The 15,041-nt window shown below is 37.4% G+C and overlaps 2 protein-coding genes across 2 annotated transcripts; one reads left to right on the top strand and one right to left on the bottom strand.

The window, feature by feature from the left end:
* Positions 1-936: 936 nt before the first annotated feature.
* LOC145787500 (ferrochelatase, mitochondrial-like) lies at positions 937-3,748 on the top strand. The gene is made up of 2 exons (XM_082599254.1): positions 937-1,928; positions 1,989-3,748. The coding sequence occupies exons 1-2, from the start codon at positions 948-950 to the stop codon at positions 2,121-2,123; spliced, it is 1,116 nt and encodes a 371-aa protein (XP_082455380.1). The 5' UTR covers positions 937-947; the 3' UTR covers positions 2,124-3,748.
* Positions 3,749-3,996: 248 nt separating this feature from the next.
* On the bottom strand, positions 3,997-14,393 carry LOC145787168 (FAD-dependent oxidoreductase domain-containing protein 2-like). The gene is made up of 9 exons (XM_082598895.1): positions 14,321-14,393; positions 12,040-12,177; positions 11,548-11,711; positions 11,035-11,245; positions 7,922-8,182; positions 7,301-7,399; positions 6,789-6,968; positions 5,657-5,838; positions 3,997-5,350 (listed from the first exon to the last, which is right to left on the bottom strand). The coding sequence occupies exons 1-9, from the start codon at positions 14,391-14,393 to the stop codon at positions 4,733-4,735; spliced, it is 1,926 nt and encodes a 641-aa protein (XP_082455021.1). The 3' UTR covers positions 3,997-4,732.
* Between the last annotated feature and the right edge of the window lie 648 nt (positions 14,394-15,041).

The following is a 15,041-nucleotide window of genomic DNA, read 5'->3' on the forward strand; positions in this document are numbered from 1 at the left end:
GTAACCTATATATCAAGGCTTTGTCAGTCTGAGGATAAAGATTCACAACCAACCAACTGTTACAGTGGCACAAACGTGTTCATTTCTACAAACTGTAGATTATCTCATTAACAATTAGAATGTTTAGCGATCTGCTTTCAAGCTTTTATGTAAGATGAACGTTCGGTGTTGACGTGTAGGATACCAGGGTACTGTCAATCAATGGACACGGTTTATCGCATGGCAAATTGACTATATATGCAATTAATCGATTTCGACTTACGTAGAAAACATATATAGTTCTGAAAAGTTTCAAAAAGAACCTAGAATATATATTTATTTTAATTTCAAAAACTCGAACTCACTCTTGAACTTGATGAAAGAAAACAATAAGCATGGTGCTTAATGATTATGCAGGGTGGCTCTTATTTTTGTTGTATTTCATGTTAAACCTGAAATGTCCCATGTACCGTGATGAAATAAATACAATGCACACAAAAATGTTTTCTTGTCGCACACAATCAAACAATCATGTCTGGTTTGTGGCAGTTATAGCATATCCAATTAACATTTTTAAAAATGTTTGCTGATAACGTTGAGGAAAGGTTAGAGCAGGAAGGTTGATTTTCAACAAAGGTTCTGGGGACGCAACCTTTCCTAGAGCAACCCCTTTTCCTTGCCATCGGGAAGCTTCTTTCGCAGTTTTAAATACAACTAAAATTTGCATTGTGTATGAAAAAAAAAACAATATAAAAGGGCTGTAGGTTTGTAAAGATAATATTTTAGCTCAAAAATGTTATCTCGCCGGACCAATGTGTAAAAATGAAAGTGAACCATGTCACCCTGCTTGACAGTATCATTATTTTGTTTAATTTGCATCATATTCTTTTGAAATTAGTTTATTTACCTCAGTTCAACTTTTTGTAAGTCTCTTTCTACATTTCAGGGTTACGCTTATATATACAATCATGTATAGAATTAATCGTTTACCTTCATTTTGTTTACTCAAGAATACTTTTGATTGTTTCACAAAATGTAAATACAGCCATAGCAGTACAATTGCTGCTCCACAAACAGGAATTTTGCTGTTGAACATGGGAGGCCCTGAGAAGGTTGAAGGAGTGTATGACTTTTTACTGCGTTTGTTTTCTGATCCTGATTTAATTCCATTGCCAGCACGCTCTCGATTGGCACCATTCATTGCTAAAAGAAGAACACCAAAAATTGAGGCACAATATTCAGAAATTGGGGGTGGTTCTCCAATTAAACAGTGGACAGACAAACAAGGCTTAGAAATGTCTAAAATTTTGGATAAAATTAGCCCTGAGACTGCTCCTCATAAGCATTACATTGGTTTTCGGTATGTGCCAACTTTGACTGAAGATGCCCTTGACCTAATGAAAGCAGATGGTGTAAAAAGAGCTGTTGCTTTCACCCAATATCCTCAATATAGCTGCTCGACTACGGGAAGCAGTCTGAATGCCATCTTTCGACATTACAAAAAGAACCCCATGGATGCAGACCTCATGAAATGGAGTGTCATTGATAGATGGCCTACTCATGATGGGTTGATTGATGCATTTGCTGAACGAACTTTGACTGGTTTAAGTAAATTTCCAAAAAATGTAAGAGATAAGGTTATTATTCTTTTTTCTGCTCATTCCTTACCAATGTCAGTAGTCAACCGTGGAGATCCTTATCCAGCAGAAGTAGCTGCCACAGTGAGCAGAGTTATGGAAAAAATCTCTCACGCCAACCCATATAGGTTAGTGTGGCAGTCCAAAGTTGGTCCAATGCCATGGCTAGGTGCTCAGACAGATGATGCTATCAAGGGTTTATGCAAAAATGGTTTCAAAAACCTCTTATTGATACCAATTGCATTCACAAGTGACCACATTGAAACTTTATATGAATTGGATATAGAGTATATTGGAGAACTAGCTAAAGAAGCTGGTGTTGAAAACATACACAGAGCAGAATCTTTAAACGACAGTCCTATTTTTATTCAGGCAATGGCAGATGTGGTCAAAAATCACTTAGACAATGAACAGCGTTGTACAAAACAACTTTTTCTTCGATGTCCAATGTGCACAAATGAAGCATGTGGTCACATGCGGAATTTCTTCATTGAGGGAAAACTTTGATGCAATTATTGTTTACCATGTAATAGATTTTAGGTTGCACTACACAAATAAACTTTTATACAGTACAAGAAAAATGTGTATATAGTTCTGCTGTTCTGTTCTGCTTCTGCAACACAAAAATGTGTCATTTGTTAGATTCATTGAACTAAGTCATGATGCACACATCAATTGTTCTTATTGCTGTCAATCAACGCTGACTCGGCAGTGTATTTTGTTCCAGTTTGACGGCTGACAAACGTTTGCCCTATCTACTCGTGCAAATCAGCTATTTCATTCTATATTTGAAAGTAATCAAGTTGATTCTTCATTAATTTTGAAAAATAGGCTAGGCTATAGTATCTTTATGGATGGACTATATATACAGCAAAGTTTTAGGTGAACAATGTAACAATTTATTGTTATAAGAATTAAATATACACAGCTTAGTTGATTTAATATATCTGATTTTCTGAAAATATTTGAATGCTTACGATATGCAACAATATGTAGTAAAACTTCATGCATGCTGCAAGCCATTGCAAATTAATGTACTTTTTTTTATTGACATAACATTTATGAATATCACTTTTCCAAAGTGTGTAGTTACAAAGTGAACTTTGTTTCCATAAAAATAGCTTGTACCTGCAAATTGCTCAACTAAATACTTAAAATTTTCCTCATGCAAATCTAAAACAGATCACTTCACAATGTAGATATTAACGACTTGTTTTAGCCTGATGCTGCGATTTCGCTGTGATAATAGCGAATTGCACTAGCTTTCGGAACACAGTTCCTAGTGCGTACATTGTGAAGTAAGCAACAATCATGTAGCTAAAAGCGAAACTCAATCTATTGTAAAACAGACCAGCTTATTGCACATAGGCACAGTGTTGTTACAAAGTTTTTTACAGAAACGCATTCATTATTCGTGTTTTTTTTAATCGTGTTGTTTAAGATAAAACTGTTTGTTGCTGTAGTAGACTTTTCAAAGATCTTTGAGTGCCCTTCCAGAATATCCAAGATGTTTGAAGAGGAATGGCGATGATCTTGTGCTTGTGTTGGTTTTCTTTTATTGCACTCTCGCGGCAATGCGTAATTTTAGTAGAAATTCTAGTATGATATATTATACAGTTTATGAAGAAAAGCCAATTGATATCATGATGAGTAGTAAAGTACTGTCTCTGTTCTGGCTTTTCCAGCTTATGAATTGCGACATACATCATAATACCAGTAAATTCATCGAACGTATTTGCAGACGGTTGATTTCGTGAGATATTTGTATTTTTGTCTTTCACTGCTCCCGAGCAAATAGTAGTTTTCCGTAGCACATACCTGATGCTGAGGCGATTTATAAGCAGCAGTGACAAAGATGATTTTATGGAATTTTCTCATGATTTCGTTGTTTTATCATTGGCCAAAACAAATTAAATTTCTTTATCTCTTGTGAAACAGTTCCTCTGCGTCTCATTTGTCGAATTATAGGTTGGACTAGGTTGGTTGTCAATATCGTTCAAAATGTGGCATGACAGTGCCGGTACTGATGAGTTTTTTGTTTTTTATATTGTTTTCTTATCGAGATTATTGAATCAGCAATAAATGTAATATTAACATTCAAGACATTAAATGTTGTGCTTCCATTCATTTCACTGCTTCTCGAACACATTCATAGTAAACTTTCAGAAATGAAGAGTCACCAGTAAAGTATCCAAGAAGCGTCGGGTGGAGAGATCACAATACCTCTGGACAATACCTGTGATATTAAAATTAGGATATTCCCAGAAACCAGTACACTGTCCTGTTCAACTATTATGACGCATGTGGTATAACAGATTATTATTGAAGGACATTGATCGAAACAAAATTCAGTTAACTTTTTCAAAGAAGGCTAGCAAAGATGTTTTGATAAACTTCGAAGCATTTTATTTTCGATGAACTTTCAGATCACGCATGACTCCATGATATTAGTTTCCTGTTTTGTCTCCTCTTTGCAATGCGACCTTTGTCTTCGCCCACACCAAAATGACTAGTCGTATAGGCTAAAGGTTATATTTTTGCTGTCAACTATAAACCTTGAAATACAAAGGTGCAACGTACAGACACTGGGTAGACCCTTTTCTTTTAGTTGGATAACCATACAGGCGTACATCACTCAATCGGTTTCTTATTGTAGTAAACGCGCTTATTTCGGCTAAGTTTGCAAACTTCTTCGTTGCGCCACTGTGTACAATACAGTAATGTATGGTAATTATATATTACTTTGACATTGATTTGTGTAGACTTTATGAGTGGACCCACCGCTGTACAAATTTAACGATTTTATTAACTATTCTATTCAAACAACCAAACATTATTAGTTTAGCGTGTGTAAGGAGTTACGTACTTTTCTGCAATCTGCTGAATCATTATCGTTTTTCAGTATTTCATAAAAGATGTTTATTTTAAAACTTAGAAGCTGTTCAAATATCTTATGACGTCATTTTCTTGCATTTATCTTTCTTTTTAAAGGTTTAACGTCACATATAAAGTTTCTGAAATCCTCGACCTATGCACGTAATTAGGCTTCGACGCTTCCGAGGGTATCGTCTTCCATTTGATATTTAAGTCCTTTTTTAAACTTAAAAAATTTGTCTTTATTTCCGCATGATTTGAAACGGCAGAAGATAACCTTTCATCTGCGTGACTTGTTCTGTTAAGCGAGTATTTAAAGCCAACAACTGTGCATCTGTTGGTTTTGGTTCATTGCTATGATGACATCCCAGTGGTTGTTTACTTGTGGTCAATGATAACATCAAGCAATGCTTTGCGAAGAAAAATCTGGTGTCGTGACCAGTCGATGCTTCCATAAACCTACGCAAGGAAAGAAGGTGAATCGTTGGCCCATCAAACTTTGTTAGAAAGTCTTCAACTACGTGGAGATAATGATCTGGAATTGGTAGAATCCAATGTTCAGGCTTGAACTGGTAAGCTTCTTGAGTAACTCCATCATTATAATGATAAAGAATAGGGTGAAGAAAGTACGACTGATGAGCTTGGTGAGGAAACCTCATGAATTTTTGTTGAATGTTGTTGTATTGTCCATACTCCATTGACATGAACATCACAGGTCCAGGAACCGTATGACCGGTTGATTGAGACAGCTCACTTGCCAGTGCGCATGGGAACGCATCCAAGTAAACTGCCTTGCTCTTTGGATCGTTGTAAATTACCACGTCACACAACACACCAAACATTTGGTATAAGTCGGACGCCTAAAAGAAAAATAGCAATGATAAAGTTGGACTACCTTTGAATTGTTTAAAAACATTGCAAGGACAGCTTTGCGCTTAGTGAATAGAATACTTGACAGGCAACAATGCACGAAAACTTCAGGCCTAGGCGTAGGCTACTCTGGGCAATCGCGGTGACTGAGTTTACGTTGCTGGCTTAAAGCCTTGACAACTAGCCTTGACCTGTCACGATGAAGCGTTCAGAAAGACGCTTCTCGGTCTAAAGATAATAATTCACACAATTAAACTTTAGAGAAGTCACACGTTGGGGTAGGCCTGCGTAGCTACCTCATTAAATCTCTTTGCCAAGTGAGAGGTTAAATCAATGAGATTGTCAAATTCAATGTGAGGCCATTTGATGCCGTGTATTTTCCACTCCAGCAAACGATGTAGAGTTCTTGTTGTATATCTGTATCCGTGAATAAAAGCCCCAGCCGATTTTTTGAAATCCAAAGAGTGCGTGTTTGCCCCTTATTTAAAATAAATTTCATTATTAGCCTATCGACCAAGAGGAGACAAGCGAATAGATTTTCGGCTCCATCAAACCAAGCAGATCTGAGATAGTAGCCTCCTTTGGATAATAGCTTGAAACTGCAAACAAGTAGGCTATAGCCTCAAACTCAGGTCATTCTGATATCTGTGCTGCTTGGACCCCCAGGCCGTGTGTAGCCTAAGCTTCCCCATTTCATAGATGATGAAATATTTTTTTTATCTAAATGGTAGCTAACTTTGTTGAAATGATATAGGCTACACTTGGGTTAGCTTATAAATTTTATTGGCAACTCTATGCTTGTAGGCCTTGAAACATCTTGTTATAAGCGTATTTTAACTTTTTGCTACCGTAAATTAATTAGTAACTTATAGCCTAGTGTTAGTAGATACGCTGGTCCAAGAATAATTTGCAGGAAGACATATAATAATCCAGATTCCAAAGTGGTAGGGCATGTTATTCCATATGTTTAATTTGTGTGGGTGTAGGCTAATTTGTCTAGAAGCAATCTGTGTCTAGGGTTCCATGCAGTATATAGTGTTGACAGGGGTCCAGGAAGTGATTACATTTCGAGCCAGACACGAGATGATTTTTGGGTCCCTTAACCTTTCTAAAGGGACTGAGAACTGGAAGAAACCACTTGGAATTTCCTAGATATAGTGGGTTTTTCCTAGAAGTAGGCTATGTTTGGTATCGGGCCCAAATTATCCTCATCGGTCATGGTTTCATGGCTTGTATGGAAGCTACTCTGAAAGCTCATGAACCACAAGTCGATAGCTTGCGATACATAGCCTACAAGTCACATGTGCTGTAGGCTAGGCTACTTGAGAGTTTTGTGCTTATTTAAAACTATTTGTTTCTCTAATAGATATTTAACTTTAGGCTAATGTTCAAATGGAACTTCAAAAACAAATAGGCTACTTTGCTTACCAACAAAGTATAAATTGTCCACGTCTGACGACTCATAAGACAAATTTATCCGAGGGTATTTCTTGGCATTTTGGTTTCTTGACAGTTTAATGTCTTCATTGAATATGGAATCATCAAAGTTAAAACCTAAACATCTAATAATCTTGTCATAACCGATTCCACTCCAAAGATCATTGTTATCTACACACAAATACGTTTTTAATATTCAACACCAAACATTTTACGTTAATCATATTGTAGGCTACTTAGGCTAACTGGGGGCTGTTTTGGCTGGAAGTGTGACTGGTGGCAATAACGCATGTTACATAATAGCCTACTGTAAGTTGGCTAAACGACTGTGGCCTGGAAAAAGGCCTGAGGAATTGGCAAAATACAACGCAGTCACGAGCAGTTTGCTCCTAAGCCTACAGCCTAAATTGACAGCTTCCATGTCAAAACGTCATTGTTTTGTGCAATGCATGTCATATTTCACTTCCAAAGAAAGTAGGCTAAACGAAACCTTTACGACTTACTTGTAGGCCTAACTAAACTTTTATTTGATGTTAGGTGTTTATGCAAGTAAAGCTTCCCATTCAACTTGTTTTTTGTCACGGAAAAAGATTCCACAGATCCTGCAAACATAGTATAGGCTAATATGCTAATTGTTGAAATTAAGACTATCTTTGCAACTAGATGATTTTAACAATAACTCATCATAGGATGTGATAATTAAAACTGGCCAAAGTATCATTGATGACTAAGTTACTAGCCTACAGTAATTTAAGTCATTTTATATTCTGATATTTATATAGACCTATTCAATATTCATATCACAACACGGGCCTACTTTTCAAGGGAGAGCGTGCAAGAAGCATAGCAAAGAAGAAATAAATTCGAACTCAGAAAGCTGGTTCTCTGCAGTAGTAATGTCTCGTGTTAGGTAGGCTATTTTCTAAAACATAAACTTGTGGTCTTGCTGATGAACCTGGATTCAAAACCGGAAGAGTTTCTGAACTCAAGGTTAATAGAGATCCCCTTACGGAGTGCCCTTGAATTCTGAGATTAATTTGAATCATCACAATGGTTTTATTACCAAGCCTTACTACTATACAGTAGATCAGTAACTTGTTAAGGTCAAACGATAGGCTACTTACCGCTTATCACAGCGTCGAGCGTATTTTGCATAGCAGTGCTAACAAAAGCAAGGTTAATCGCTCTTAGATCTCCAACGTAATGTGTAGCCCAGGCCATGGTAACTGGACTGCGTGCCAGCATGTGAACGGTTCTAGTGGTCGACATAATATGCTCGGCCACTTCAAAAGCTGAATTGCCATGTCCGAGAATAAGAACATTTTTGTCTACGAATTCGTCTAATTCCAGATTGAGATTTTCGTACCCAGTAACAAATTGCTCACCTTGGTAAGAACGCAAGCTATTACGGTACTGTAGTACAACATCATTTAGGCATGTAGGCTAAACCAATTTTTTCAAGTAGGCTCCGGCTAATAGTCAAAGTATTGTCAAGAAAACTAATCGCAAGCTCAGTGGCCGAGGGATTGGCGCCTTCGGCTCTGGTGCTGGTAGTTCTGAGATGGATGCCAGGCCGGGTCAAACCGAAGACTTTAAGAAGTACCGATTTTATTCTTTGTTCCATGACGCAGTGAGAATAATAGGCTAAGTCGGGTAATAATGTGATGAAATCGTAAACCTAATATAAAATGAATAATGAGCACTGTCGCTAAAAGACTATAGCAGTTGTAGAGCGAAAACCATAACATCATTAAGAAAGCCAATCAGTTAACACAGTAAAAAATAAAAGCTATAAACGTAGATTTATTTTTTTTTTCTGCAGTGACTAACATGACTTTCACTGTGGGAAAAAATATCAAGGGGATTATTCACCCTGCCTTGGGGTGATTATGGTCCTGATTGAGTAGATTATATTTCTGTTTATTATTTTCGAATCAATCATAGGTTATATGGTGGGCATTGAATATCTTTCAAATAAGCCAAAGCCAACGTTTTTTGAAAAAAAAAATGTATAAAATAAGTCTAGATTTTGTTTATAGGGTAAGTTATCTTGTGAGATGGTTTTGCTAATTTTGTAATTTACATCCTGACAAATTTCGAAGGACTATTGACCCATATAGGCCTACAACATTAGATCTACAGTAAGTTATTCATATCACATAGCCTAGGCCAGTGCTATTCAACCGGGTATACTGTATACCCAAGTGTATACCAAATCAAAACTCAGTGTTGTACGCGTCATTGAAATAATTTGACGGCGTCAGCGTCAGCGCGAATTGCCTAAAAACTTTACGGCGTAAAGGACTGCGTAAGCTCTTGAAGAAATTGACGGCGTCAGCGCTAATTTCTAGCGCTATTTTTTGCCAGCGTCTCATAAAACGGAAATATTTCAACCAACTTCAGGCTAACAATAGCTATAAATAAAGAGCAGATATTATGTTTTGAGACTGTAGGCCTATTATAATTAGCTGCTCAGCCTATTAGTTATTTCCTTGCAGAAAAACAAGCATTTCAAAACGTTTGTCTGACAATCTGCTGCGTTTGGGACGCATATTCAGGGGAGCCGGAGCGATTTTTGACTGGAGGGGCAAGAGTATGAAAAAAGGGCACTTTTGTTGCTGAAAGGCCAATTTGTTTTTAAGTTTTAAGATAAGATATAGCGATAATGCTCATCTATCAGCTCATTATCGAGTAATGATACAAGTGTCCGCTATACAAACAACAATGGCACGGAAGGGCATCATGCTATTTTATAATGATGTAATATAACTTACTGTGATGTAGAATTTTGTGTCTTGAATATTATTTTGAGGCAAAAATAGAACATTATAATTAGGCTAAAAGCGAATAGCATAAATTGTTATATTGCAAAGTGTGCAGTAGCTTACATGACCTTAAAAGGGCACCATTGCCCCCTCTTCCCTCCCTATCCACAGAAATTTCAGGGCAGGGGGGCATCCGCTCCCTGCGCATATTGTCCTTTCCAAGTGAAAACATGCGTTCCACAGCAGCGCTGGTTGGTAGCCTATTGGTGTGTTGTATTTCAAAAACAAGTTGAAAACGTTTAGTCGGAAAGGTATCACTGTTCCAAGCGTGCTGTGATAGTTTAGCATGTATAAATCTTTTAACGAGGTCCACTGCACCAACATCGCTCTTTTCATTGGCATAGAGCTCTTGAAATAAAGTATACTCAACGTCCGCGATGCCATTCATGGATTTTTTGCTTTCTGTCTCTGATCCCTCGCTCTCAATACATGGGTGATGATCACCATTTGGCGAACTTCTTCCGCGTGTATTCCAGGGAGCCATTCCAACCAACGCCAAAGCCGGTAATTCGGATTAGTCGCGATGGCCAGAATATATTGTGAAACTCTTATTGTGAAATGAGATTTTCCGTAAAAACAAAAAATGACGCTTAGCGCTTGACGCTTAAAATCGGCAAAATAGTTGACGGCGCTATCACTTCCGTCAACTGAAAAATAAATTGACGGCGCTAGCCTCAGCGTCAACAAAAAGTTGACGCCGTCAACGTACAACACTGTCAAAACTATAGGGTATACAGCTGGAGAAAGGTGTACGAAGGGTAGCCTATACAGCTTAGATCTGTGATAGTGGAAGTCACAACAGAGACAGCAATTGGCATATTTGTAAACATTTAACCGGACCTATTGGTGTGCTGGATGAGGAATTATTGGAACTACGGGCTGATTTAAATCAAAAATACTCATTCCGAGAAGTGGATTACACAGAATGTTAGGTTTCTCTTCTTGAATGTCCCGAATACATAAATCTCGCGCAAAAAGCCATTGATGTCTTGGTGCAGATGCCTACCACTTATTTGTGAGAAAAAGGATTTTCCAGTCTTCTTGAGATCAAGTCAAACAAACGAAACTCTATACTTAACATTGATTCTTTAATGCGGGGAGGAATAGAGAAAGAGCTAACACCACGTTATGTCCAACTTGCCGAAACAATGCAACAACAAGCTAGCCATAAAATCAACTTCAATTTTGACGTTTTTTGCGCTTTTGCATGCGTAGTTTTTTGTGCCCAGTTCAAGACTACTATAATCACTTTAACAAACAATTAATTGATTATTAGTTTTTTTTCCTTCCTGTGCACAATTAAACTTGCTATTTGTGAGGTATACGAAGTTATTAAAATTGAAAAAAGGTGTAGGCCTACTACGGACAAAAAGGTTGAAGAGCACTAACCTAGGCTACCTACCTTACCTTACCTTCGAAGTGAGGTTTATTGGGCTTAGACATTCCCGTTGCAATGATAACGTATTTGCATGCATAGGTGTTTTCTTGTTGGTCGACTATAAAAAATGTCGCGTTTCTCTTTGTGATGTTGGTAATTCTAACGTCATACTTTACATTCAAACGGAGTCTTTTAGCAAAATCATTGAAATATTTGACTGCCACATCAGCTGAAGGAAAAAAATCCTAAAGACAATAGTGAAGATGAAACTTTAAATGTGGGCTATCATTTAGACAAGTAGCATCCTGATTATTTCATGATCTATTTTTACCATTACATTTTGCATCATAACATTACGTTCTTCTAAAATTTTACCTAAAAGAAAAGAATGAAAGCTTTCTTGATGAGCATTAGGTTGATTAGGCCAAAGAAAAAGATCAATCAAAGCATGCTTGTTAAACCATAATAATTGATCAGCATATTATTAACCTACTTAGCAATTTGCTAAACCTTTCTTGCAGTAACATTAAATGGACTTCACACATACTTTTGAATATCTTGTAAAATGTAATGACTCATCGGTACTAAGCAATGAATTCCAGTCATGTCGAATATTGAATTCTTTATTTGATTTTCCAGTGTGCCTCTTGTTAATGCTGATGAGCTTGCGATGAATAGGAAATTTTGTAAAAAATGTTCCTGCACCTGTGCCTAAATATCAAAAGTACCGGTATCTAGTTTTTTTCTAAAGGCTCTCTTCACATAAGAAAAGGTAGACCGAGATACCACTAAAATGTTACAATTTTGAACTAAGAAAATAAGAAAACTAAAGAAAACAAAGCGTCATTGTTTTCTTAGTGATTACTTTTTGTATTAGGTTGATCGCCCATTTGAGGAAGTGTCATAGTAGGCTACCAGATCGCCTTTGCCGGTTAGTTTTTCCCACTCTTGAGTTTTGAACTAAGCAATATTTATTTATGTTTGACATAGTAGCCTACAGTATATCCAGGCTGTGCTGTGATCAAAGCCATGCACTTACCTTTTTCAAAAATGACGTAATCTCGGCCTTTTTGCTGTAGAAAATATCCCATTTGCAAACCACTTGGACCTGCTCCTATCACACAGTACTGTCGTAGAGTGTGTTCTTTAATTTTTTGACTATCTGCTTCAGCTAATACTGTTGTCACAATGAACAAAATACATGACAAAAACAGCATTTTCCTTTCAATTGTTTGTGCTGGTGGAATAACATAAGTCAGCTAAATGCACTCTCAGCGATCACGATAAACAATTACGAGTTACTTGAAGCTTTGTCTGAGAGGAAATTGAAGCGCTTGCTGCCAGTTTCCGTCTTTCCTGTCCGTAGTTAAACTATGATTACTTTTTAAGGTTTCCAATGCTACCGAAACATTTCTAGCATGATTTTACGCGCGGCAAAGACGAGTTTTAAAATCATGTTAGTGGAATTTAGCGGCATAAAATAAGCAGAAAACTGTCGCTAAAGGTGGCCTAATATTGTAGATGCTCTGCGATGGTTTCATCAATCATGGAACATAGGCTACAGTAATTTAAAGCAAGTGATTGGTGCCCTAGCAATAAATGTTGCTTTTGAAAGAAGCTGGTTCTGAATATTCAAAAGGAAAGTGTTTCGATAGCACACAAAATCATGGCGGCAATCAAGAAACTCAAAACAAATCTCAAGGCTTCATTATTAAATCTGCCGCACATTGTATAACATGAATAATTGAATAGCTTACATTGCCACAACGTCGCCTGATTTAACGGCAGGCAGGGTCAACATCATTTTTAGGTCTGGAACAGACCGTCTCTGATCTGAGTTGCGGACAATGTTGTTTCGTTCAGGTTTCCCTTTGTATGTAACGTTGTAGCCTATAAGCTTCAACTTGTGTATTTTTTAAAAACTTTTGCATGAATGCTGTCAGTTAGAACGTTCCAGTTGCTATTGTTATTTTGATGTTTTGATATCATGATCAGACAACTTCACTTTGTAGGCTACTCCTATTCATGATGATTAGGCCTACAGTAAAAATGTTGCAACAACTTCATCTGCACATAATTTGTTAAATCGAATGATGACAAATGATACGCAGCCGTGCAAGCACAGATTCAATAGTTGACTGCAGAGTCAAGTCAAATCAAAATCACTACTTCAAAACTACAAATATAGCTCCTTTACTAACTCACTAGACCTGTTCAAAAATCAAACATTTTCAATTTTTGTAGTCTTTCGCCAGTGGCGTACGCAGGATTTTCTCAAGGGGGGGGGGGGGGGGGTGGCATTGACAGTAGCGTAGCCAGGAATTTTGAAAGGTTTTTTTTTTGACGACTGGTGGGCCAAGCTCGACGGTGTTGTCGCATAAAACGACACCCAGCGGCGGGGGGTCTGGGGGCCTCCCTCAGAAAATTTTGAAAAATTACTTTGAATTTAATTCATTCTGAGAGCATTTTCAACAAAAATGTGGGTATGAATATTCCTGTAAAATGGTGCTGTCAGATGGCATAGCAAAAGGATAAGATCATGTTTTCTTCGACATTTTTCGGATATAAAGCTAAGTCTCTGTGTTTTCTTGTTGCTAATTCTTGGCTGAGATGTTTGAATGTTTGGTATTGGCAAAACTCGCTCTTTTAATGCAGTTTTGTTTAAAATTAGTCAAGTATTTTTAGACTGAAAGCATCATTCCCAAGCATAAAGAGACTGAAAGCATCATTCTTAAAATCGTGACGTCACACGCGTGCCAAAGGGGGAGTTGTAACCCCCAAACCTCCCCTGGCTACGCCACTGGCCATTGATATCCCAGACGTCTTCATTATATCCCAGTATGGTTTTAGTTTAGACTTTATCCATTTCTTTCCTACTATGATAGGCTTACAGAACACTATGCTACATTGGCATACCTGGGGTGGGGTAGGTGGATTGGGCCATGTATTTCGTATTGGTTTAGTCTATAAAACAACATTGTTAATTGCTTTTACAGTGCAATCCTAAACATATTAAATGCCTTAATCTACGTCGTTAACTACTAAAACATTTTTAAGGGGGGGAGGGGGGGCATGGCCCAATGCCCCCCCCTCTGCGTACGCCAGTGTCTCTCGCATTGTTTCCAATAATTTTAACCATGAGAAATCCGAAAATAACAACCATTTTATTCTTAGGTGATGGAATACTCTGCCTCAAGAGGCCAAACATTTCCATTCTTCCCAAAATCATCCATTTTTAACCTGTTATACCATGATCCTGACGGTTGAAGTTTTTATTTCAACTGAAAACATTTTAATCTAATGGCTTACTGACAACTCACAAGTGCAAATCAACTTCTGGATATTTGGCATCATTTTGAGAAGTGTAGGGGGAATAAGAAGATTAAAAACCATCACTTAGTGCCACTAGTGGTGAAAAAACATTTTGCTTATTTCAGGCAACCTATACACATCTTTAGAAATTTCTTAAATGGGTCTAGTCTGACAGAAAGAGACCTCACATTTATTTTTGATGGTGAGGTCTTGGTGGTTTTGATGGCGATATCAAGGTGGTTTCACAAAACTCATGATGACCTCATCTTAAAAATTTAAACCTGCGCTATTATGATCAATTAAACTTAAAGGACATGAAATTATCTCATTCTTCTGTAAGACAAGACAGCAAATCAGTAGGCTACATTGCGTTATTGCTATACTTTCTATCCCTATCAAATTGCACAAGTGAAAACAATAGAACTGCGCAAATCTAATGGATGGAATAGTTCCCCGGCAACAAGACTTCAACAATCGGAAACTTCACTCTGTCAATCTCGGTGACCGGGCCTGCGTCAGTGATTCAAGGCCTCTACAAGTATGCGAAACTGCCAGGATTAAGCTCTGCAAGAAGCTTTCCCAGTCCGAGGATAAAGATTCAATCAATCAATATGATTTATGCTTTAAAGCTCCTTTGTTTAATTTGAATTGCTATGATCAGCCAAATTTACTTTTCATTTTTCTTCTTCCTTAAACAATGCATACTTTACAAAATTTGATTTATTTTGT

This window comes from Aplidium turbinatum, chromosome 18, assembly GCF_918807975.1.
Source record: "Aplidium turbinatum chromosome 18, kaAplTurb1.1, whole genome shotgun sequence".
Lineage (NCBI taxonomy): Eukaryota > Metazoa > Chordata > Ascidiacea > Aplousobranchia > Polyclinidae > Aplidium > Aplidium turbinatum.